Raw genomic sequence first — 26,322 nt, 5'->3', positions numbered from 1 at the left:
CAAAAGTGCTGTAGGATAGAACTGGTGGGTGCAATGTTAGATACTCAGGTTGGGTATCTATTCCCACAAGATACTCTATTCTGCACAAGGTTGAAGATTCAGTTCATGCTACATGTAAGGGAACCACCCCAATACGCACTCCCCAGACAAACTGTACCAAAACTTTTCAGTTTCGCCATGCTGGTTTTATGCAGAAAGCACAGCCTAATCATTTGAGATCCTCTGCTGAAATTCAAGAGCAAATCAGGGATTCGTAGAGCCCAATTATTAAAAGGTGGAGGAGAGAGAATTAGCATTTATTATTGTGAAAACATACAGAAGATAAAACCTTTTGCTCGCCTACTGCCAATCATCTGGGAATCTATTACCTAGACAACACTGCAAACCCTCAACCTTAGCCAGAGGGGTAACCTGCTGACTAATACAATTTGCTTATCGAGTCTTTAGTGAATTGGCTTCTTATATCAACAAGATTTCTAAGCCCTGGGATTGCAAAGTTAATTAGGTTGCTTTTTTTATTAGCCTGTTATGTTTTTACAAGTGTATTGTGTAAGGATTTGTATTTACTGCTTATCTTTGACATTTTGCTATTTCATTGCCTTTGAATTGGTTCCTTGCTACATCCTTGTTGAAAGGTCCACTATAATTACCCAGCAGATCAAGCTATTCCTTCCTTCCTGATTACATGCCCAGATCCATATAAACTGCAATATTGAAATCCTTTCCAAGCATCTCCCCAGTCAGGTGGGAGTGAGCGTCCAGATTCGGAGAATTTCACTTGACTAGTGGAAGCCCACTTTCCCATTCTGTCAAGGCCATTTTGAAGATAGCACGCCTGGATAGTTAAAACCTCCCCCAAACTTGCCCTAGTGCGAGACGTTTTAATTTGTGGATTCTTAAATGTATGCAGGAAGAGCTACCCGAAGGCAAAAAAATGGCAAAATACATTTTCTTTTTAAGTTTTCCAATTGGGGGGGGGGATTGTGGGCACAGCACCCATGTTGTGATGCCGAGTGCTCAAAAAGCTTGACTCCAGACATGCACGCAAGCTCTGCAATGTGAAGGGGGATAAGGAAGCTAGGAAGGAGCGTGTGAGAAACAGAAGGGAGTAAAACACAACCACAAGAAAGCCCGCCTTTGCTACGGTCTGCAGAACTGTCTGGGCTGTTGAGCTGCAATATGACAGATTGTCCTATTAACATGTCATCAAGTCCCCTGACAGATTCTCAGCCTGTCTGCAGCTAACCTGAGCAGGGCTTTAAGCGCAAGGCGACGCCAAAGCAAGTTAAATATTATTAACAAAGAATGGTTGCCGCATAGTTTGCCAGGAATGCAAGAGGGGTTTTTTGGGGGGGGGAGGGAGGAAAACAGAAGGAAAAAGATATGGTAGGAACAAAGATGGGCTATTAACTCTTTCATAGTTCTAGCAAGGTGCCGTTTTTTAAGCACTTACAGGATTTTGGTTGATTCAATCAGTATTGTTTCAAACCAACTCCTTGATGTTGATGTTGATGTCCTGGCCTGTCTCCTCCCTGAATTGTTTCCTTATATTTAGTCTTGGCAGGCAGGGCCACCTGCCAAACCTTACGGGGCCAGAAAGGGAGCAAGGTTGGTTGGTCTGCTTAGTATTTGGATGGGACACCACCAGGAAACCCCAAGGCTGCAGTCTAGACTGCAATGGCAAACTCGCTTCCACCCTGCTGCCAAGAAAACCCCACAGTTGCATCCACCTGAGGAAGTCTTCCTTTTCCTGAAAATGTAATTGTAAAAATTGATTTTCCCTTGTCCCCCCACCCCCCCTTTCTTTTTTGCAGCAGCTTTCAGATTCTAAGCCTGCAGGCCAGGACGACATTGTTCTCAATGTGGGCCTCCCTTATTTATACTCACACAACAAGAGGGGCTGTAGCCAAAGATTCCACTCAGTTCATCTCCAATAAATCAACTACTTGGACGAGATGACGGCTTTCCTGCCACTTGTCTAACGTCGGTGTCACAGTGACACCTCCTGGATAAATTACTGTATTACAGGGCAACTGCTTTGCAGTTGAAATGACCCATCTCCAGTTTGAAACAGCCAGGCGACGCGTGCACAAATAGGGTAAGAAGCCAACGGCTTCTCTATGTCTCAGGGTCATCTGTTCATCTTCTCGCTCTTATCTCAATCGAGCTGGATCCAAGCCCATCAAAGAACTCCAAAGCAAAGGCCTTCCTCTTCTGGCTGCTGTGTCGGCGGCCCAGAGCATACTTGATATAAAGCAGCTCCATTTCAGAGGGCCTTCCCAGATAGATGAACGATAAAGGCCCTTCACCTCAGTCCCTGCTGACTTCCCAGTTGCATTGGTGCAGTTTTCTTGGCAGCAACAGAAAGTGGGTCATCCCTGCTTTCTCCTGGGGTCTGTTTCAACTCCCCAGTCTGGTCCACTATACTTCTGGGAGTCCCCAGAGATTCTTCCTCCAAGCACTGAAACCACCATGCTTTGTTTCAGAAGATAAAGCCAGCAGATACTGCAACCTGTTCCCACGGCGATGATCTGTGCTCTTACTTGTCCCCAGCATCCCATATTTACAAGCTTCTGAATGCGAAGTTTCCATCTGTAACCATCACGACCCTAGTAGATCATACCCCCTCCCCCTAAACAAATCCCCCTATTTTGTTTGCAACAGCTGCCCATCAAAGCATCAAGAAACCTTGTTGTGAGGCCTTCAGGAAGTGGGGAGAAAGAATGTTCTTGTAAACAGTGTAGCTCTGTTTGGCCCCAATTCCCCCTCTATCATCTCTATAAATCTTGCCTAAATAAATATTTACTCCACCTGTAACAAGGCCCAAGTTTGTTCTCCGACTGCTGGGCAGATTCTAGGCACTACAGGATTCTTCTGCAATTGGCCAACCAAATATTCTTGGACCAAAAAAAAAAGGAAAGTTTCTCACCTGGTGTGGAACCCATGCAACATTCTCTTCCCCCCACTTAAAATTTTGCTCTTTTGGGGGTACTATAGAAAACACATCTAAACCTCCAATTGGCCATTTCCTTTCCCAGAATGCAGCCTGCATAAAGGAACAAGAGGGATGTGGACCCGCAAACAGTATTGCTAGGCAGTGACCATCTCCTTAAACATTTTAAACTTTGAAAGTAAAACAAAAAACAAAAACCCGCGCATTGAAAAAGCCGAGCCGCCAAGCGTGCTTCCTGAGAGGCTGCCATATTGTAATAATAAGGCTCCGAAGCAGTACAGGATTAATTCTAGTCACAGTTCCAGGCAAAACACCTGTTTTACCCAATCATCTTTTTTTCCCTACACAAATGACGAAGCTCAAACAGTTGCAGTCTTTTCTGGCAAGAGAGTTGCTCCAGCTGGCCCATTAATTCAAAAGCTCATTTAAAAACATCAAACCAGCCCCTTCATATTGGAGCCAAACACTGGCGTGCGAATCCAATTGATGCAGCTTACAAGCCACCACCCGCAGTTTAGCACAATGAGTGAACTCAGACAACGGTGATTTATTCAACAAACTATGGTTAAGCAAACCCAAGCTTAGCCCAATATGTGAACTAAGTCACATGCACTGAACAGGCCTCTTCCCCACCCCTTTAGGGTACTAAAAATGTGGCCTATGTGTCTTTTTCAAGTAGAAAGAAATGCCTTTGCATGAATATGTACATTAAGATCTCGTGACAACCGCAGGTGCAAAACATGGACAGAAGGCCAAGTTGAAAAAAAATTACAAACAAAATTTCATCAAAAGACAGGGGATGGGAGACTACCACACAATCCCTGAAGTATTTCTAAAAACGGAAATACATATTTTAAATCCGTCTCCCCAACAAGGTACCCCCCCATTTGTCCTAGATTACAACTCCCCCATCACCTGAATCCTGTTGCCCAGGGATGATGGGAGATGTAATCCAACATACTGACTGGCATACTGAGAAGGCTTTCTTAAATTACTCCCTATCATAGTCATCTCTCTCCCCCATTCATATGCTGACAATAAGGTTTATTTCATAAACGCTTGTTCACCAATAGAGCTATTTGGTGAGTTACAACTAAACCATACCTGTTTGCAGAGAAATTGGTCAAAAGCAGATATTCACTCATCATCTAAGTTAAACAGCTTATGGATTTAATTAATCCTTTCTGGTTGACTGTCCCCAATCCTCCCCAAGTATTCCAAACCATTCTGTAAAACTTAAAAAGTCAACATCTCCAATTAGTTTTGCATGTGGGTTTCAGAAAAAAAAAAACTATACAAAAAGGAGGAATAAAACCAGTAACTTCAAACATAACAAAAAGGAAGGAGAAATATCATCTTTAAAATACTTTTGAACAAAGGGAAAGCTTAAAAAGAAGTACGGGGCTCTTTCAACCTTGGCAATACCAATCTGCTTGGGGTGGGTGGGTCATAGTGGGAAAACTACATTAGGTGGGTTGGGTTTATCTTTCTTTCTGTGTTTGGCTATGGGAAGATTTTTTGCAATTGATTCGAACCATTCAGGCCGTTGGCGTGTCAGTAACTCCAACCCTGCCAGACCAGTTGGATGGACAGGACAATGCTACCAATCCCTCAGGCACAACTGTGAGGTTTCTTTCCCTGCCCCAGAACGGGGAGTGCTAAAAGTCCAGCTGTCCTGCTTAAGAATTACGCGGTGGGGTTTCATCACCTGCCAGAACATACATGTTTCACTTCTCCCATAAACACATACTTGCTAGGCTAAACCTGCCTCCCTGAGGTACTAGCTTTTGCCATGCAAGGAGTGACCCCTGCTTCAGAGAGATGCCTGCAAGCTGAGCTGATTTACTCCAGAGGAAGCTTACCACGAAGGCCAAAAACAGCCACAAGCTGGGGATCAAACAGCAAAGGAATTGGTTGAAAACTCCTTCCCAAACCACCCACTCTGGGCTTGGCTCTTTCATTTCCCTTTAGTGACACCTGGAGATGAATTACAAAACTGAGCATGATTGCAACCTGAAAACCACAAGTCATGAAACAGGGTCCTTTGGAAAGAAAAGAACACACAACACCAAACTTTTAAACCTTTTTTTTAAAAAAACGCTCATCAAAAGGCCAAGGGGAGCTGAACGGCTGTAGCCATTGAACCATTCTCTCTCTCTCTCTCTCTCTCTCTAAAGGGCAGCTGTGCAAGTTTCTCTTGGGCCAGAATTTTAAAAAAACTGTTCATTATTATGACAAGTTGGGCAAAGAATGCATCTGCTTTAAAACATATCACGCTACTCAGAAAAGGGCCTCTGACCATCATGATTGCCAGGGAGAGTGGAAAAAGTTTCTCTTTCATGAAACCCCAGGCTGCCTCCATTAGCACCAAAATTCCTATCTACAAGCCGTGGGGGGGCTTAGCGCCAATTAAAAGAGCAAAAGCATTACACTTGCCCTCACTTCAAACTTCACTTTAAAAAACAAACTGTAAGTCTCATTTTCCAGCACTGGCCAGCTTAATATGCAAAATGCTTCCTCGAGGATCTAGTTTTTATAGAAAAGTCTGCTCAGTCTCAGAACGTGTTCAGCAGCAAACACCAACATGTCAAGCGAGGCGATCCAAGGGGCTCTTAAGGAACAGGAGGGCTCCTTATTCCTCTACCCTGCTCCTCAGCTTTTCCTCTATGCACACAGATCTACCCAACCAGTACTAAAACAGGCAAGCGTTGCCCATGCTTTCCCACCTTTGCCCACCCATCTTCCCTATCACCAAAAATCCCACATTGCCTCAAAGTGGATGCTTCTGGACAAGTTGCCAAGAGCTCCAAGGATGTTAGAACTGGTTCAGAGTGCACTGAAAAAAAAAATTAACACAGAAATTTTGTAGGCCAGTAACTTTAGATTTAAAAAAGGGATTTCTGTTTTCCTTCTTGGGAGGCTGTGGGTTTGTCCTCTTCCTTGCTCCATCCCAATCACATCCATTTCAATCCCAAATGGGGTTTTCCCTCCTCTCCCACAAAGCTAATTCCATGAGCCAAACCAGTAATTGAAAAAAAACCCTGTACACATCACAGCATTTAGCCCACAGTCAGGAGTGCGAGACCTAGAGTCCCAAATGTTTTGTTTGTTTCCTTCCTGCCACTACTGTTATTTTGGTCTCAGAACCCAGACTTTGGGAGAAGGAGAAATCCAAAGGGTCTCACTCCTGCGCGATGCTCCTCAAGACGTACTTCACTGTATACGCAAAGGCCGCAAAGCCCACTATCACGAACAAGTTCGCCAAAGCTCCACCCAGGAGTCCATGGTGGCGGTTGGCTTGCTGGAGGCCAAGGGGGTTGTTGGCCGCAGCCAGAGGCGGGTGCCCGTTGAGAATCGGCAGGCCGTTCTGGCCGTGATGCGCTTCCCCGTCAGGGATTACATCCGGAAGCGGGAGAGTTGTTGGCCGGCTATGGAGTTCATCTCGTGCCTTCTGTTTCTGCTTGATTTCCTGGGAAGCCAAGGGGGCAGGAGAAGGAGCAGACAATAGGATGAGACCCAATGCCATGCAGGAATGTGCTTTCATTTAAGCAAACCGAGGTCAGTCCAAGATGGAGACTAGTCTAACCAACCCGGGTTTAAACTAGACCTTTTCAGCTTTCAGGTGGGAGGCTCCCACTTTTTCCAGCAAAAGCCAAGATCCTAGATTTTCTCTACGACAGGCTCTTTTTTACGCAGATGGGGAGAATCCAAGCCAGTGAGCCTCCCACTGTAGTCTGAAAGCCCAGGTTGATTGTTAGCATAATGCTTATGGGTAGGCCTGCAGAAGAGAAACTTTCTGGCCCTGTTTTGAGATGTCCATGTGCATCCTCTAAATGGGATTATTGCTCAGATCTCACAAATAAGCCACAGACACTACGATGAGACTGGAATGGGCTCAATATGTGATACAAAACAAACGTCTTAAGGCTCTTTCACAAGGATGGGCGAATATCTAGTTCAGGCAGCCAGCAACTGGTGCCCTGAAATCCAAGAACGATGGGGTGTAATTAAAAGAAAAAAAAGGTTGGAGATACAGCCCAGGGAAAAGACTAGCCTGTTACCTCCCCAAGGCTCTTGCTTACCTCCACCATGTCAGGAAACAGTTCACAAAAGACTTTGTCTTTTACGTTAAATTCTAAACTCTGGGAAGCCAGTTGCCTCTTCTGATGAAGCAAGAACAGAAGAGAACAGAAGAGAACAGAAGAGAAAGGTCAGTCTGGAACTAGCATTTGAATGGAAAAGAAATCAAGAGTCCCATATCTACTTCTGGATGCCTTTGTGGGTGTCTTTTTTAACAGGCAGTGAACAAAAGGCAGTCCTCAGCAGAGACTTACCGTAAATTCTGTTGTTTCTATACTGCCCAGAGTGGGCCCTTTTTCAACCATAAAACTAAGAAGGCCTGTCAAGATTGTGGAGACTGACCAAGCCGGGTTCCATGTGTCAGGGTGGAAATCAGTGATGGAAAGACATAACCTATAGAAAAAAGCAGAGAGACAGCAGTTTCATCACAGCGGAGACACAGAGTGTTCCAGGGCAAGATCTCTTTTGACGCAACGAATGCTTCCACTGTTCTTAACCACATTAAGCAGAATCTGAGATTCCTTCCCTGGATTGTCACTGCAGGCCTGGGAGAAAGCCTTAGTGAAACTTAAGAGCGCTTCCAGAGGTCTCTGAACTACACCTCCCAGCATCTTTCTCCTGCTTAAGGGACCGCTGGGAGATATGGGGGAGCAAAACAAGTGGCAAAAGGAAGTGAAGACCAACATACATCCAAGATAACTGAGAATGAGCAAGGGCTGAAGCAAACATGCTGAAAGTGAAGATGCTGCTTCACTTCAGAACATGGCACCGTGAGGTCAGGACATCTCTGGTAAAATATTTCTCATATTCTTAACACCAAGAGGGCTGAAAGAGATACTTTCAGAGTCACTGGCCAGGAAAAAAACAGGGAGCCTCCAGCAAAGATCTTACCTTGTATTGCATTTAAATCTTCCATTTGGTGTTATCATATAAATACTAGGAGGTTTAAAAGGAAATTCTCTGGGGAAAATTAACTTCCCGTGGTAATAGCCACCTAAAACAGGAACAGCGGAAAAAGAAAACCTTTTTTTAAATTTCACAGCAAAACATTTGTGTCAGTCCCCTGAGAAGCCACATTGTCCAAAGGAGTTACAGGGTTTGAGGAGAAAACTTGTGAATTTAACTGTGGGGGCCTTTTTGCTACATGCAACTTGATGAAAAGAAGAAAGTTGTTTGAAATATGCAGGTGAGATTAAAACAAGTCCTGCCTGGTGAGCTATTCCTACCATCTCCTTTATCCTCCTAGGATGCTGCCACTTCTAGATTCCGGCCCTTGGCCCTTTTATTTTCTCATCAAGCATCTGAACCTCCCCTGGTATTTACAAACAGTCCTGGAACTAAATTCTAGAAGTTGATGCTTGGCAGACCAGCTACGTACATACAAACACGCATGAATATAAAAATATCAAACCAGGTGGTACGGGAAGCAAGAACAGGGGGGAAAAAGCCATAGAGGTCTGTTCCCAAGCAAGACTAAAACACGTGGATGATGTTCCCAACAGAAAGCTTCCTCCTCATGTTTAGGTTGAGTTTACTCTGCCACCAAGCTATGACTTACCTTCATACGGTGTCATTTCAGGTCCTCGTACAACATAATGCCTACAAAAATAAAGGAAACATGGGTTACACAAGTCAAGTTTCCAATTAGAAGTGAGGAAAAAGAGAACCTGTTCTTTCAGCGGATGTCCAGATGGAAATCTGGTCTGTATGCCTGAGGCCCACTGATAAGATTTTGTTGCATCAGAACCTTATTTCTAAATTGCAATTCCATTGCTGACTGCTATTTTCTCACGTCTGTTACTTAGTTTTTGGGGAGATATTTCTTCTGGGTCGATCTGCAGATTTAGCTGCAGATTTCACTGTTAGTGGACTTGGGAGTTTGTCACAGAAAGGAAGAGATGTTTTAAAAAGACCTTGGTAAATAATCCTCCAATTCCCAACCGCCGTACAACTACGAGGCAGCTGATGAGACTGTGTGAAAAGTGAGCCAGATCATGACTTCAGCCTGCAGAGAATTGCCTTTCCACTCTTGTCCTGCTGAATCTCTGGTGCCTTCCAAGCTCAGCCCCCCCATTCTTACCACTCAAGGATATTGGATGGCAAAGGCTCAGCACAAATATAAGGCACTGGATCTTTTTTGATGCGCAGGTAGTCCTGTTTGAGTCGCTGGGTGGCCGTGGTAGGGGCGCGCTTGTTGCCGGCGTTGCTCATCTGAAGGCAGAGAGTGGAAACACACAATCAACAACCACTGCAAAGAATTTTAAGCTCCACACGCTCCAACAGCAGCAGAAGCCCCAAAGCAACTAGGAAAAAAAGAAGTTTTCATTGCTGTCGTTCCAGCACCGCTGCCACCATTCCAACTTTTGGTCCTAGGGGCTGAAAGGAGAGAGGGAACAGGGGAACGTGACCAGGTTGAGTTTTCAACGTTACCTCGGGCTCTGCCTCCCCTGACAACCTGCTAGAGACATTCGCTTGGATTGCCAATCACTCCATGTGCCTCTCTCCGCCAGAATCTCTTTCAAAGCATGAAGGAAAGCTGGGTCAGGGTCACCACAAAGACCAGGAGACATTCAGCTATCAATAAGCCAGCTCCAAAGTTGAACTCAAGCAGCGCTCACTCAGAAACACCCCTGAATGCTGCTTTAAGCCCGGTCAGGAATTTGGGGGGATGGCAGTTCCAACAGCATCTTGGGGTGCTGTACCAGCTTGGGGAAGAAGGCCAATGTTTGGTAGCTGCCAGAAACAAGCCAGAGCTGCAGTGCACATGCCCTTGGTTGGCAAAAGAGCCTGGAGATCATTTCTAAGCCAAACCCAGTCTATTTCTCTTAATATTTGCAGAGGGATGAGGAACAGGCTCCACATGTTCTCGTGAAAGTTCATACAACTAAGGGTCCAAAGTCCGATCCAAGCAATCTTCAGGTTTAAAAAAATGCAAGGGAAGAGTGGGAATTTCACATTCTAAACTTTTGGTTGGAACAATTGTTATAAGCGGGCAAACTCTAAAAACAACATTGCAGCGAGAGTCTGACCTAATAAGGATAACAGTCATAAGAATAATTTCCTCCCCTCATCCAGAAACCACCTAAAGGCAATGAAAGCATCCCACTCACCCACCCTCATTTAGATAAGCCTTTCCCTAAAACCCAGATAGCCCCTTCCTGTTTAAACCCACTTAGCTCTTCTTCATCCCTGTTACATGACCCCCCTCTCCGTCACTGCTCTATGCTTACAAACTGGCTCCAAATGCCCTTTCAACTTTGCATAAAAGTGATCCCTGGGCGTCCTGTTGCCTCCCATTACACTTCACTTCTGCCTTGATCAAGTCCTCTCTCCAAAACACCCCCTACCCAAGACACACCTTTTACAGAACAACAGTCTGCCTGTCTCATCCAGGTGCCTTCCAGAATTCACCAGGTTAGGGAAGACCATAACCATGTTGGCCAAGGATAAGGAAGGCAAAATCCAGTTAATCTCATCTGTCCCTTAGATACAAATGAATAATAAATAAAAATACTAAATGTGGAGGACAGCAGGTAGCCGGGCTAGATTATAGGAGGGAGAGGCACAAATCGAATGGTAGTTTATCTCATAGGACTGTTGCAGGGAAGAAAACCCCTGCACTGTGCTTAGATATAACCACATCCTAAATAAAAATATCCACTCTCTTACCTGACACAAAAAGCCTGCAAGTTTAATTTCCAATAAAAAGATTCTCAGAATATTAGTGGTGGGGAAGTCTTCCACACAAGAAAGAGGCTGCCTTGTTGGCTTGATTCCACAAGACAATTTTCTTCGTGAGGAATGGAAAATAATGCCTTAGAAAGGGCCTATTGCCTTTTAAAAGGAAATAAATTGTGATTACTCCACTGTGCTGACAGGCCCAGTTAATCTGAGACACCCAGCGGAGGAAGCGGTCTTCCTCCTCACTCCCCATTTCTGTAATTTGTGTTACTGGTCTGCTCTAGGAAGGAAGTCATTGCAGTCTTCTGCAGAATTTGATAACTTGCCCAGAAAGAAAGCTGGTCTCCTCCAGCAAGCAGAGGCTCTAAGGAAAGATGCTGGGGTCAAATGAGAGAGAGCACCATGCTCAATGTGGCAGCCAGGCTGAAATCGTGGACCAGATGGAGGAGGAAAGCATTTCCTTCGTGTATATCAAGGATTAAATAAGATTACACAAGACAGAGTTTATCTGTGGCTATTAACTAGGACAATCAAATGAAGGCTTTTCAGAAACAGCCTTAGACTGGGTTCACATCTATACTAAGTCACAGTTTGCCTGAAAATCAGCTGTAGATCTCCACCCTAGGCCAACTAAGATTCTCTCCCGGTGTCTGAAGGCTGTGGGGGTCTGGATGGTGAGGAACAGGCTTTGGCTTAACCCAAACAGCGGCACGTTTTGAGTTTCCCTAGTTCTGGGGACTCTGCTACTTTAGTTCTGGATGGGGCTGAACTCCCAGAGTCAGAACTGGCGTGCAATTTAGGGATCTTCTTGGACTTGGGGCTCCTGCTGGAAAAGTGCATGGCAGTCGTGGCTGGACGGCCATTGCACCGGTCTATCTTATGTGCCAATTGTGCCCGTTCCTAGGCCGAGGGGACCTGCTTATGGTCCCTCACACCCTGGTCACCTCTCATTTGGACTACCGCAAGGTACTCTCTGTGGGGATGCCCTCGAAATCCACCCAGAAGCTGCAACTGGTCCAGAATGCGGCAGTGCAACTCATTATAGGCGCACCACGGTACAGTCACATAACACCACTGCTCTGGGAGCTGCATTGGCTCCCTAAAGGCTTCCAAGTGTAATTCAAGCAGGCTATCATTAATAAGCCCTTCATGGCGCAGGGCCGGGTCCCGTGAAGTCACTGTGCGAGTTGGGGAGGGGGCATATAAATCAAATAAATCAATAAGAGAGAGTTCAGTGAATAAACCACAACTACTAAGCCAAGCCGCCAAGCCAAAAGCAAGCAAAATACACCACTGCTTAGCACAATAGTGAAGCCAAGCCACCCATCTTCCGTCTGCTTTTGCTAACTGCTCCCCGCCCAGCCTCCCCGGCACCCCAGATGCCTGTCCGGTTACATTAGATAGCTTTACGACAGCCAGAGACCAGCACGCCAATTACTCCGGAACACAACTCCCAGAATCCCCAGCTGCTAGCTAGGAATTCTGGGGAGGGGAGTTTCGCAGCCTCCGCACAGACGGAAAGCAGCCGGGGGGCAGTCAGCACCCTGAGACCCCAGCTAGCGAAATGCGGCCGCTGAACCGAAGCTGCGGTTCCCAAAGCAATCGACCCGCTCGTGGGGAGGCGGCGGGCCCGCGCGCCCCGCCTCGCCAACTACTCTCGCGTTTCAGCCCAGGAGCTGCGTCGGCTCCACGTGTTCGGCTCCCGCGGCCAGGAGCCCCGCCCGGCTGCACTCACACAACACGCCCAACCCGGTTCCTGGATTCATCCCCTTTCCTGGGCTCAGGCGCTACTCCGAACCATCAAGTAACCCCCGCCGGAGGACGGCGAGTAAGGATAGGAGGTGCCCCCGCGAGGGCGCCCACGCCTTGCCAAGGCAGCTCAGGCTGACCCCGGCTGGAGGCAACACCTGGGGGCCAGGGTCCGGCAATGAACAATAAAGGGCCCGCTGCGCGCCTCCCGCTCCGAGTCCTCACCTCTCCCTGCTGGGCTCGGGTCCCCTTGCTTGGGGCGGGGAAGGGGAAGGAGGAGAGCGGGCGCCGGAGTCAGCTTCTCAACCCTCCGGCGGCGGCGGTGGCGCCTTGTCTCCTTCAGACGCGGCTCCACAACTCCAGCTACCACGACCCTCCAAGATGGCTGCCCAGGGCAGGCCTAAATAGAGGCCGGCTTCCCCGCTTCCTCCGCCACTTCCGATTCCGGCGAGAGGGAAGGGGCACTTCCGGGAGCCGGCGAGGACGGCGGCGTTGCAGTGAGGAAGGAAAAGCCATAGACGTGCCGGGGGAAGAGAGGTTGGGAGGGTTGCCATAGAGCTCCGCAGGGGGCGGGCTAGAGCGTCCCCAAATCCGTGACGTGATTGGCTCTGCTTTTTGTCGTAATTGGAATGAATGAGCAGCGCAACTTATTTTTTTAGATTTATTTAATCCCGCCTTTATTATTTTTATAAATAACTCAGGGCGGTGAACATGCCTAATACTCCTTCCTCCTCCTATTTTATTTATTAGTTTTCTTTTATTTATTTTTTCTTGGGTTGAGAGTCTGACCCAAAGCCACCCAGCCGGCTTTCATACCTACCTTTTCCAGGACGGATGAAGGGTGGAGCAATTTAACCACATTGTATTTGTTGCAATACTAGGGAACTCTATTGTAGGGGTCTTGCAAGACAGTCTCCGTTTCAACCCATCTCGCATTAGGGACAACAAGGATGTCGTAGGAGCTTCTTACTTTTATTCATGTATTTATTTCGTATGTCGTCCATTCCTGAAGGCTCTGAGCGGCTAACGAGAAAAATACAACTATATTTGCCTGGCTGAGAAAAACTCGGAAGCTTGCACGCCCGTGTGCATAATTTCGATGGACTTGGGGAAAGCTCGCTCGCTCGCTCCCTCTCGGAGATGCAGCTCTTAAGCTGCAGATAAAGAGCTGGTCACTCTAATGGTTGTAGATCTAGGGTGACTGGCACGCTGCCCGCCGCTTTTCTGTAGAGGCCGGCGCCGTTTCATGTGCGCATGCGCGGCAGCGCTCGAGCCGCTTTTGGTCCTTTTCCCGCTCACCTGGGTCGTTGCCGTGGAGACCGGCGGCGGGCGGCGCCCAGGTTGAGCTGAGGGAAATGCCCATTTTACTTGAAAGCGTCAGCGCTGCCTCAGAGCATCTTTTTCAAACGTGTTTTTAAATTGGATAGCAGTTAACATTTACAAGTGGTTGAATAAGGTAGCTCCATCTTGTGTAGAAAGAAGAAAAGTTTTCGCTGGAGAATAAGAAGTAGAAACATATCAAGAGCATTACCTTTAGAAGGTCTGTTGTAATTAGGTCGTAAAATTATGTCTATTATACGCTCACGTATAGTAGGTAAATAGTTGTATATAAGAGACTTGTGTATAAAGTAAAAAGATATATATGAGATTGAGAAAGTATAAAAGACATAAAAAGTGAGGACCTAAAGGGTGTTGGAAGAAAAATAACCCTTCCCTGTGTTCGGTTCCAAGCTGGGAAAGAAGATGCTGGACGACACTTGTGGAGAATCAGGTTTTTCTTTATTAGAAAAGCCCAAACACAGCAAATCAGCAGGTTCTGCCAAGTAACCCCCTTTACTTTGTATTTTTTTAGCGTGCACATAACAGTAGATAGGTACTTGCTTAGGGATGTTTCAGCTGACTACTTGCTTCTTTATCTTACATCCCCACAATGTACATCTACATTATCCTCTCACTTTGCTCAAATGGTGCTTCTACCCCAGCCATTCTAAAATGGTGTTACTTTTGCTAAATATTGTGACAAGGGAATAGTATATAACAGACATTTAAAGTGTGTGTGTGTATGGTATAGAAAGATAGATAGATAGATAGATAGATAGATAGATAGATAGATAGATAGATATCAAGATATAAAAAGTAGAATCTAAAAAGGACGGATGGGAGCATTAGAAGAGTGTAGTGGAGCTTCATTGTTCTGTTTAGTTTTTAATTTTATTACTCTTCTGGAGGTCTGGAAGGTGCCCGGAGCCAGACATGATTGGAGAAGCATGTAAACCTAGTACAATTGCATAAATCTGAATGCATTTTAGTGTGCTTGTTATGGATATGGATTTTTACCCAATGCATATTAAAGCTGCAGTTTTCAAAGGTTTCTACAGAGGAAAAACATGGTGGGCTGTATTTTGGCTTGTTAGCCAAAAAGCAGCTTGTTAGGTTTCTGTAAGGAACAGAAAAAATATTCTAAACAGCAAATTAGTAGGTGGGAAATTCTGAGGATGAAAAGGAATGTTGAAAACCTATAATTAAAATAGTTTTCATTATTTTTGTTTGATACAGAAATAAAGGAAAAGGAAGGAAGGAAGGAAGGAAGGAAGGAAGGAAGGAAGGAAGGAAGGAAGGAAGGAAGGAAGGAACTACACTACTATTTCTTCTGACAATTTCAGCCTTTCAAGGTAGGCCAAGCCAAGAAACAGGCATGGCAGGGATTCCAGGAATGCTCTTTATTGTAGTAAGTTGAAATAATAGAATCTTGAAAATCTGTCCATGTTTCTTTCTGTCCCACCGTATACTAAACAAAATCAAGGTGAGGTTATTTTACTTTCTCATGGTCTCCTCTCTCTCAGGACGGTTTAATCTCTTCTGCAAGTCCCCCTTTAACATTCCTTCCTTCCTCCCCTCTTAACAGTTCACACACACCTTCTCTTTCCCCAAGGTGAGCTTAAAATTTCTATACAGACCATGTATGTAAGTAAATACCCCAATTTGCAATCCTTTTTGCAATTAGCTTGGGCAGTCACTCCCTCCCTCCCTTCCCACCTATCTGCCAACTTACCTACTTACCTACCTACCTTTCTTCATTTCTATTACAAAAGAACCATTTTGTTGTGTTGGCTTAGCACGGCAATCATCTGTCACCATGGAAAAGCATCCACCAAACTCAGGGTACCTTACTGAACACACCTAATTTCTCTCCACTATCCAGCTCACCAGTTGGGAGAGCTAATGCTGCTTGACAGGTTGCTGTCACTTCTCTGGTATTTTAATACTGCCATTAAATAATACCACGTGTGTTGTTAGGGCAGCTTGGGCTCATTTCAAAAAAGATTTCAACACGTCTTGTTTTCTCCTGCATGCAGATTAATGAAACTATAGGATTGGACATCACTCCTCTTCCCAAAGGAAAGGTGAAACTCCCAAGATTTGCCTAGCCATACTGGGGATGGATATACTCCGCCAAGGCAGAAGAGAGCCTGGGATCTTGTCATTTCCTTCATCAAGGATCCATCCCAGATGCAGAGTTTTGTCCAGTCTACCGGGATGGAGTCAAAGCTGAAGGTAAGCAAAACGTCATTATAATTAAATTGAAGTAAATTCTCCTTCAATTTGAACTCAGCTCCTGAGGAATTCATGGATTATAATTGTGATTCGGTCTAAACACCAGTCCGCTGGTTCTTTGTACTGAAAAGAATCAGGCTGCAGCAAAACAGCCTCTCAAATTTTGATTAAAATAAATATTTAATAAAAATATTTAAATAAATTACATATAAACTAATTTTTTTTTTTTACTGGATGACACCCACACATATTTCCAGTTGCCACATCCCAAGTCTTTTCTAGTCAAAGGAATGCACTAAGTCAGTGCTTCTCAACCTTAGCAACTTTAAGCCACTCTCAATTCTGAGAGTTGACATCCATACATCTTAAAGTTGCCAAGGTTGAGAAGCACTGCACTAAGTGGTCATTAGCTTTTGCTCCATTGAAAAAAATGGGGACACAACTAAGAGAACTGATGTTATCAGATGAAGTAGCACGATTCATCACCCCACCATCTTGCTTTGCTGAAGGATGTAATGCAGTTCTGTTGTTTTGTTTTTTGCTTAGGGTTACAACATTACTGGATGCCTAGGCATGGTGGGAAAGGGCAGGAGACCAACAGAAGAGAATACATGTAGCTCAGGGTTGAACTGTAGAGTCCTTGGGCTCTCTGACAGCCAAGCTCAGAAAACCCCAAGGATTCTAAAGGCAGGTGAATAATTAGTCTGGATCATTTGAGCTATGGGCTTATGTGTCCTGTTGCACAAAGTGGGAATAACATGTGCCATTGGTGCTGTGAAGCCTTCCCTCGCTGATTGAGCTGGAGAGCTCTCTAATGTTTGAAGGAATAAATCCAAATGCTAAAATTATTTAATTGCTGCACGGTTCCTGGGTGCCTGATGTGTGTGCCTGACACAGTTCCTGTGTGGCTGACACAGTTCCTGACAGAACTGAGGGCCTGATACAGTTTCTGTGTGCCTGACAATCTTGATTTTCTGGTAGCTGCCTCAACAGGCCCTTTTCAAGGTAATTTTTGGGCAGGGCCTTAGTATAAACCCTGAAACTGCCAATCCTGAAATGTTTAATTGCTAAGGAAAGCTGCTTAGCTCCAGCATGCATACAAGTCATGGTCTGCAGATTAACACTAAGGCATCAAACAATATACCCTTGTTCTTTTAGAGATAGCACCAGCTTTATTTTGAAGTGCTCATGAACTACACAGGTCAATCAATTTTTTAAAAACACATTATATTATTCACCACATAACCCTTGGTATTTGAAATCAATAAAGATTTTCAGTCGGTAAAAAAATAAAATGACATAAAGGTATCTCTCCCAATCTGTTGCCCTCCAAAGATATCATAATTCCCAAATTCTCAGTCTGTAACGGGCACAGGAATCCTGCAAAGAGTTGGTCCTTTTTTTGGTGAGTGCACAATTAGGATTTGTAACTGTTGCTTTTCAGCTTAAAAATAAACCCTTTTTAATGGCTGAAAAGTTTCACAGAACTCAAATAATTAATTATAAAGGAAAACAAAACCTTGTATCATTTCTAACCATCATGCTCTAATGTCATGAAGGAGGCAAATTCTGGCAGCAAAGGTTCCTCTGATGTTGGCAGTGCAGATTTATTTTATTTTATTTTTTTCATTTTAAAGATTTATATGGCTGTCCATCTTAAACAACTCTGGGCAGCTCACAACAACAGTAAAACCATTAACTGTGAAACAACCATAAAGCAATAAAACAGTAAACCGATCAAACAAAAACCAAAACCCTGTGCCTTAATCATCCCCTTAGGATGCCCTGCAGCAAGCTCCAATTACCCTCATGCCATCCTTTCTATTCCCTTCTATCGTATCCAATACCCCAGTAAAACACCAGGTCTTGATGGCCTTCTGAAAGGCTAAAAGGGTGGGGGCCTGCCGAATTGCTGGGGCGAGGGCGTAAGGTAGCAGCAGCCACAGAAAAGGCACACTTCTGAGGACCCACTAAATGGCAGAATTTCAGGGAAGGGATCTGGAGCATGCCTACCCTATCTGATCTAGTGGGACGAGGAGAAATTCATAGGGAGAGGCAGTCCCACAAACAACCAGGTCCTGTGCCGTGTAGGACTTTAAAGGTGATAACCAGCACCTTGAATTGCACCCGAAAGGAAACTGGGAGCCAGTGCGTGAGATGTAACATGGGCGAACCTATGAACACCCAATACTGTGTGTGCCACTGCATTCTAGACCAGCTGTACCTTCCAAGTGGTCTTCAAGGGCAGCCCCTTGTAAAGCACATTGCAGTAATCCAGACAGGAAGTGACTAAGGCATGAGTGACCGTGAGCAAGGACTCCCAGTCCAGGAAAGGGCGCAATTGGCGCACAAGATGGATCTGTGCAAAGGCCCCCCCTAGCCACAGCTGCCACTGCTCATCAAGCAGGAGGCGTGAGTCCAGGAGGATCCCCAATTTGTGCACCAGCTCGGTCTTGGGGAGTGCAGTCCCGTCCAGAGTCAAATATGACAAGTCACCAGACCCTGGGGTGGCCCAAAAACCCAGAGTCACTCCAGCTTGCCAGGGTTGAGCCGAAGTCGGTTCATCCCCATCCAGACCCTTACAGCCTCCAGGATTAAGAGCCTCCAGACAGCACTGCAACAGCATCACCAGCCCGGCTAGGGATAGAGATGTATAGCTGGGTATCATCAGTGTACTGATGGTACTGTACCCCGTGCCATCGGAAGACCTAACCCAGCAGCTTCTTGTGGATGTTAAAGAGGAGGGGGAGAAACCCAAGCCCTGAGGCAACCCGCAGTGCAGGAACCTAGGGTTCGACCTCTCATTGCCCACCAACACTGACTGGAACTGGCCATGGAGAAAGGAGGAGAACCCCTGCAAAACGGTGCTCCCCCTCCCAACCCCCAGAGACAGTCCAGAAGGGTACCGTGGTCAATGGTATCGAAAGCTGCTGAGAGATCCAGAAGAGCCAGGACAGTTGCACCAACCCTGTCCTGAGTCCTCCAAAGGTCATCAGCAAGTGTGTCTAATGCCGTCTCAGTGCTATACCCTGGCCCGAACCCAGACTGAAAACAGTCCCGATCTATTTATCTGTTTATCTATTTATTTATCTTTTTAATCCAGTCTGAAAATGGTCCAGATCTATTTATGACTGTATTTCTATAGCTATATAATGTATTATATAAATATAATTTCTAGGACCTACATTTCTAGGCTGGCAGTGCTACCAGGGATCTCCCCTTGGGTATGAAAGGAGACTGTGACCAAATGCAAAACTTTTCCTGATGGAGAGATCAAAGGAAAGCCAGTGTGGAATAATATATCGAAATCCCTGCTCAGTCACAAAAGATCTCAGGGTGATATTGAACCAGCCTCTGTTATAGGACTGTTGTGAGGATAACATTCAGAGGCAGTGGCAGTGATTGATGTACAGACACTGTCTTGAATTCACTGGGACAGATAAAGAAATCTAATTTGGTGGGAGAACCTTCACCTAGTTGGGCTTTTTTATAACCAAGCTTATGTAATACAAATGGGAACAGGGCCAGGAGATAAAAGTTGGCAGTGGCCCAAAATGTCAGGATATTTAAAGAAGGCAAATGTACAAGTGTAAATGAATCAATCAGAATGAGGTTTCATAATTCATAAAAACATGTCATAATTCTGAAAAATGGCTGGAGCAATCAAGAGCTTTCCAGCTTTGCTGAATCAGGTTTGCAAAGCTACGAGGGCCCCTCCTTTCCTCCATTTTGGTCTAGTTATCGGCTGTGAGTCAGCAGAACCAGGTAAGGAATAGATCTAACAGAATGCCAGAGAACCTGGGCTTAAAGAAAGCATCATATGGCATCAGAGCAAAGCTCAGGTTGCCTGGCACCCCCTTTTTTAGGCCAGTTACGTGCCAGCCGGGTGCTTCCAAGTAGTCAACAGGCAGGATGAAAGGATACAGCACTCTTTGAGTTCCCCACTGAACTGATGTTCAAGGGAACCTTGGAAGACTTTCAGGCTATAGATGCTGAGAGCCCTCATGTTTGTCTATGACACTTGCCTCTAAGTAGGAAGATAATCTTACCTTTTCTGAAAGGGTATTAACATCTCCAGTTGAGGCGAAGCCGATCTTTCCCACTTGCCTTTCACAGCGCTGCAGTTCCAATAGGCTGTTGGCTTGGTTCCTATGATCAAAGAAGGCTGGAATTCATAGAATAGCAATTTGTATCCCTAACTCCATTGGCTGATCTGCTGGTGGAGAGCCCATGATATAGAAATGAAATGAAATGAAATGAAATGAGATGAATAACATATTGCTCAGGATGCCCTCAAATCTCTCCCAAAGTTTAAAAGTTGCCAAATTGGGGCTTGCAAAAATAGAGCCATTGCTTATGCTGGTCTATTACTGTAATAAAGATCTGATTTGATTTGATCTGATTTGATTTGAGAGCCATTGCTATCTGTTCTCAGATTAGTTCTCATGGATGCTTTTTATCATGGTATGCAATCGTTCCGATATGACAGTCTCACAAACATTAAATGCCCACCAGTAGGAGTTATAATCCAACAGTCTGGCTTGAAGAAGGCTGCTGTTCACTTCAGGTACCTCCAGGCAGTAGCATTAAAGGACTTATCCCCGGTCCTTGAGCCACATCAAATACTCTGATTGCCAGGCTCTATTCTGCAACAGAAAGGAGGCCAGTCTTGACTGCTTTAGTGTGGGACAAGTTAAAGGAAGTCATTGGTGGGTTCCCCCAGCTTCATTTTCCTTCCCAATGAGGGTTACCTGCTGATGGAAAAATAATCTTCATTACTTCCACACGAAAGATGGGGTTGCTTTGGGCAAGGATAGAGGAGTGTCTGGGACGGCATTGTTAGCTACCTTCAAATTGCCTGCAGGTTGCAAACATGCTTGGGCCTATGGGTGGGTTGTTTCTGAGCATGGGTCTAACATTCTTCTGAAATAATGAAATAGCCCAGCTGACTGGGTGCAGGCATAGAGGGGTACAGGGTGAAGCAGGAAGGAGCAACTGATCTTTGACTGATCTGGTGTCCTTCTAGCCAGCAATATGGAAACTCACTTCTGGTCAGCATCACGCCTGTGGACGGCCGTGAAGTCAGGATGGAGTAAGTGAGGCTGCTTTTTCATCCCACCAAACAAACAAAAACCGAGTGTGACATGTGAAACTCCTTGTTGGAAGAAACAGTGGAAAATCTGTTATGCACATATACTAGTGCCAGGACCTGCAACATACAGCTGGCTAAACCTGGCTCTCTTTCCTGGTTTAAATCACCTTTGTGGAGCACAGGATTAACACTCTCTCTAGTCCTTAGGCAATTTTTCAGAAAGAAACAAGGAAACAAACTTTTTAGCCTCTCCCTCACCTGCACTTGGCTGAGAGTTGAAGCTGTAATTTGGAATTCAGCACTGAAGGTTCTCATGGAGGCAACCTGGAAACAAAGGAGGATACACCTTTTGAAAAGTAACATTCTTCCTGGATTTCTCCATGAATCTGCAGGGGGAGCAAGAAAAGGCTGAGACACAGTGCCACCAGAGAACCCCCCAACCTTGTTCTGTGACTCAACTGGTCACTGAATTTTCAATTTTCAGCATCCTCCACAACTCTTGAGGAGCCACAAGGCCGAGCCAGTTATACATACCTGCTTGTCCTGCAGTAACCACCCATCATCATCAGCTCGAGGCCAATCATTTGTTCTGCAACATGGTAGAGTTGGGTTGAGCCAAAGTCATCTTCCCTGGAGGAACTCAAGTCTGAGGGCACTTTGTTTTCAGCCCCAGAAGGAAACCACCAGCCTATTTGGAGCTAGCTGTGCACTGAAACCTAACCTGCTTCCCCAGCCAGGGAAGGAATTAAAGCATTCCAAGGATGCTTTAATTCCTCCAGACAAGCACTTCAGGGGTATCATGAAACTGAACATGGCCCACAAGAGTGTCTGCAGCGGCAATCTAAACGCCTAGTCAGAGAACAATTTACATGGCCTGTTGCTTGCATTTTCCTGCCACCTGAGATGCAGGTATGATGTGTCACTTCCAGTCTCGTGTTGTTTGTTTGTTTGGCCATGACTGTTTCATCCAAGCCACAACTAGCTCACTGTTTCCTTGGCTGGAAAAGCACGGAAGATTTGACAGTGCAACACGTTGTCTGAAAGATGCACCTCCCCACCCTCATGGGTGAAACTGCCAAATTTAGTTTTGTTTCTTGTCTCATTTTACAAACTTCGACAATCAATTTGCAGGGTTTTTTTTTAACTATGTGAAAATGTGTACTCTTCTTCAACCAACTTTTCCCAACATATTCATTCTTGCAAGCAGTTTTCAGTAAAGTAATGCACCTCCACCCCCAATATTTGACTTTTTGCACTTATTGATATATTATGGTCAACCCTAGAAGTTTGGGATTGTCAGCTGAAAACAAATTCTCCACCCTTCACAGAGCACCAATTTAGGCTCTCAGTTATGCACCTGGGCCAAAGCCATCACCCGAAAGATCAGAACTTATGAATCATTTCTGATTTCTTCCTCTTTGGCTCAGACTTTTAGCCCTTTCTCTCTTCTTAAGTATGGGAGATTGTCTCTTGGCCAATGAAGAAAACAATATCCTTTTGATAGGTAACAAATATGAATTGATTGAGATCACATTTTTGGGAGCATTTTTTGTTAATCGCTTAAATCCACAGACAAGCACACTTGTGTACACTTTCCTGAGCCATCTAAAATACTTCTTTGCCCACAGAAAAGGAGTGCCTTCTTGACAAAGGCATTCCCCTCTAATCACAAGGCATCTTAAAGGATTTAAAATAAGAAAAGAAAGACTGCTTTCTTCATTCAATCTTTACTACTACAAATGGCTGTGCTGGATCATCAACCTGCAATAGCTGCATCAGAAAGCCAATAACCTTCTGTTTCTGCCGAGCAGCTGACACTCTGGAAGCATACTGCCCCTAAACATGGAAGTTCCATTTGGACATTTTTCTTTAGTTATAGAATTTGAACCTCATTTTCATCCTAGCAATATGTTCAGTATAAAACATGTAAAGTTTCTAAAATTAAATAAAAGAACAGTTTTTTTTAAAGTACATGTATTTGATTCATTAGTCATCCTATAATGAATGATTCTTAGGGCAACATCATGGAAATACAGAATGAATTAAAATATCTTGATGAATCATAATCTTTCAACACCTGTGCTTTAAAAAAATTAAATTAAAAAAATGCCAATCACTTTGTCTCACTCCACACAAAGCAAGGAAACAATCTGGTGCTTATTCTGCTTCTGATATTTTAAAAATGAAAAACAGCCAAGAGGTGTTTTAAATACATAAATAAAACCTCCCTAAATATGAATTTCTTAAAAAAAACAACAAAAGAACTTGCATAAATTTGGCAGCCTGACTTTGGGACTTTGTGTGTTGTGCTGACTTGGGTCATCTGGTAAGTTTCTTCTTTAGGGGACTGTGCAAGCCCAGATATAGAGCTGATTCAGGAGCTGCCTTAAATGTGTATTGAGACTTTTGACGATGTGATGCCGAAATTGAAAGACACCAACACGAGTGCTGCATGGCAGGATTGTGACTGGATCCTTAGAAGTCACCTTGGTGGGGGGAAAATTGTGATGTCTGGAAAAGGGAAATCTTGGCTGTTGCAAGTTTTAGAAGGAGACTGAGTATATATGGATGCAAGGAATAACAAGAAGGTACTGAAGGGCCTCTGGAGAAGCTTCTACCTGGAACTGTTGTCCCATCGCCATTCCATCAGAACAAGGCAGGAGATTCTAAGTCCAGATTAATCAAGGATTTGAATAAATACCCATCAGGAGATACTTTCTAACATGAAGAACAGAAGTGAAATAATTCCCAAGGGGAAGGTGAATTGCCTTTGTGTAAGCTTATGGGTGCTGAAATAATTAATGGTGCTCCTTGTTTTTGGCCAAAGGAAAGGGCTGAGCTTTGTATAAAGAGTGTCAGGCTCTTTGTTAGCTGGCTAAAGCCAAAAGTGTTTCTTTTCCAAGAACAGTTCTTTCAGAGTTCACTTTAGCAAGAAAGGGATGGAAATAGAAGAATTCCAGCAACTGAACTATTTCACATTTGGAATCAATTTAAATAGATGTACATTTATCCAGGGGGAGATTAGGTGGAAACTTCCTGGGAACCGTTAAGGAGGTGGATCTCTTCACTAAGAAATAAAATCACCAGACTGAGGATAGGAAGCAATTTAAGCATAAACCTGTGAATTTTGCTTTTAAATACCCATGTAAAAGTTCACACTGAAGCACTCTTCCAAATGGACATTTTTGAATTATGGGCTCGTCTTAGTGCATTTCTTTAAAATAATCATGTAATTTTGAATGCTTTTGGACTCAGAATTGAGTCCCAAAGAGGCTATGGATAGCTGAAGTTTAAACAGGACTTTGATCCAAAATGTTCATATTAGTTCATCTTTAAACTTACAAAAATTGAATGACTCCTCTTGCCTTTTGGTCTCTGTAAGGAGAAGATCTTGGTATCAAAACATTACACTGAGAGTTTTCTTTTCTCTGGAGATAGCGTGTTTGAATTCAGAGTAACTTCCCCAATTTCTTTGTTAAGGTTTTATAATTATGTCTTAGGCTGGAAGATTTGTTTGGTCTGCAGATGATTAGAACAGGGATACCCCCAGGTCAGGGAAGGTTTTGTGTGTGTGTTTTTTTAAAGTAGAATTAGTCTTAGCTTTGCATAAGGGATGAGTAGCAATAATAGGTTACACAAGGGAAAAATTAGCATTGCTCAAGGGGCAAAGAGCACTTGTTACATCAAAGGAAAAATTAGTCAGTGTACGAGTGGGAGATAATGTGTTTTGGACCTATAGATGAAGTAACTGATCTAACCATTGCACTCTTAGTATAACCAGCTCTGAACCAGAAGATATGACATACAAGCTGGATCTTTTTCCATGACGCAGTGAGCGCACAGAATTCATGTTACAAGGCCACTTCCTATGCCGTGGGGGAAATCCTAAGATACTGTGGACTAAGTAGCATTGTGATATGCACATTGTTGTCAAAGTCACAAGATTCAGGAGGAAATGCCAGCTTCAGACAGCCTTGTTCCTTCTATTTCCAGTGCTCGGGTGGTGTTTTTTTTTTTTGTTTTTTTTGTTTTTTGTTTTTTATCTGCGCTCAGTCATTACTGACTCTGCAGTGACTGCTTGGACGAGTCCTTGCAGTTTTCAAGGCAATTGTTTCGGAAGTGGTTTGCCAGAGCCTCCTTCCTAGAGCAGAGCCTAGCTGGCGCGCGCAGGAGGCGGGGTTTCCGTTGCTTCGCGCCCTTTTCAGGCGAGCACGGTTTCGCGCTTACCAGCAACTGCTCCCGACTCCTTTTGCAAGGCGCCACCAGCATTTTTCCTCCCACCAGAGTGAGAGTACCCATTTGTCTACTCACGTGAGTTTTCGACCTGTTGGGTTGACAGGAACTGGGGAGGAAACAGGAGCTCACCCTGTTTAACGCGAAGGCTGGACTCGAACCGCTGAAGCGTCAGCCATTTCTGGCCGGCAACTTTCAGCGTCATTAAGCCGCTGCGCCACCGCGTCCCCTCTCAGGTGGTGTGTGGTGTTCCTTTTCTAGCCAAAACAACACCATTGCCCAGAAGAGGGAAGTGCAGCCCCAAGTGTAGCAAAAGCACCAAACATTGGGGGGTGGGAGGAACTCCCCAAGCAGCTTGGAGAGGACAGAGTACATGCAGACTGACTCTGTGGCCTCTGGGAACAGAAATGGAGGGGGGGGGGATAAAATGGGGTGGCTGGAAACCTGAACAGCAACATTCCACACTACAACATTTTGGGCATCCCCTTTCATCACAGATACAGTGTTTCCCTCTAAAAGTACAGTTGCCCTCTTGCATAAACAATTTAGGTGCCTGCCAGCTACTCCTGTATTTCATTATTTCTCAGTTGTTCAATGCCAAGCCCAGTTCAGCTCCATTTCTACATCAGTTTATGAATTCCTCTGATGCACACTAAAAGCTGAACTGCTTCTACATCTCACTGGCATTTTTCTAGTATTTGTACTTTTGGGACAAGTAGTTCCCCACTCTCATCCACAAGGCCACACATTTTGATGTATATTTGTCTAGTCATATGCATTTTTGCCATATTTATATCTTATAAATAAATATGTATATCTTATAAATAAATACATGCATTGTACATTAATTCAGCGAGTTGGAATCTGTCTCACTCTGTTCCAAAATGTGCCAGTTGCACCTTTTTGCTTAGCCTACCATTTCCATGGCTCTAAATCAGGTCAATGGGTATAAAGGTTTTACACGGAAGAAATTTCTCAT

General features: G+C 44.6%; 1 protein-coding gene and 1 long non-coding RNA gene across 2 annotated transcripts; one reads left to right on the top strand and one right to left on the bottom strand.

Moving 5' to 3' along the window:
* Positions 1-3,982: 3,982 nt before the first annotated feature.
* UBE2J2 (ubiquitin conjugating enzyme E2 J2) lies at positions 3,983-12,880 on the bottom strand. Its single transcript, XM_007426239.3, has 7 exons — positions 12,689-12,880; positions 9,114-9,244; positions 8,592-8,632; positions 7,925-8,027; positions 7,288-7,426; positions 7,036-7,116; positions 3,983-6,422 (listed from the first exon to the last, which is right to left on the bottom strand). Exons 2-7 carry the CDS (start codon positions 9,242-9,244, stop codon positions 6,135-6,137), a joined length of 783 nt encoding a protein of 260 aa, XP_007426301.2. The 5' UTR covers positions 12,689-12,880; the 3' UTR covers positions 3,983-6,134.
* Positions 12,881-15,030: 2,150 nt separating this feature from the next.
* On the top strand, positions 15,031-23,056 carry LOC148216394 (uncharacterized). The gene is made up of 3 exons (XR_015795478.1): positions 15,031-15,135; positions 15,820-16,018; positions 21,045-23,056. It is a non-coding gene; the product is annotated as an uncharacterized LOC148216394 (long non-coding RNA).
* The last annotated feature ends 3,266 nt before the right edge of the window (positions 23,057-26,322 follow it).

The sequence above is a fragment of the Python bivittatus genome, unplaced genomic scaffold (assembly GCF_059951505.1).
Source record: "Python bivittatus isolate LINGU-HERP-01145 unplaced genomic scaffold, Pbiv_v1 ctg000090_np1212, whole genome shotgun sequence".
Taxonomy (NCBI): Eukaryota; Metazoa; Chordata; class Lepidosauria; order Squamata; family Pythonidae; genus Python; species Python bivittatus.
This window is presented reverse-complemented; position numbering and strand designations above follow the sequence as displayed.

What these genes read in the sequence shown, in the direction of transcription:
- UBE2J2 (XM_007426239.3), bottom strand. Translation starts at nt 9,244, where the DNA reads ATGAGCAACGCCGGCAACAAGCGCGCCCCTACCACGGCCACCCAGCGA. An exon ending in AGATTTAAATGCAATACAAG is followed by an intron (nt 7,427 to 7,924) that starts GTAAGATCTTTG and finishes TTTTTTCTATAG; the next exon opens with GTTATGTCTTTCCATCACTG. An exon ending in TAGAAACAACAGAATTTACG is followed by an intron (nt 7,117 to 7,287) that starts GTAAGTCTCTGC and finishes TTGCTTCATCAG; the next exon opens with AAGAGGCAACTGGCTTCCCA.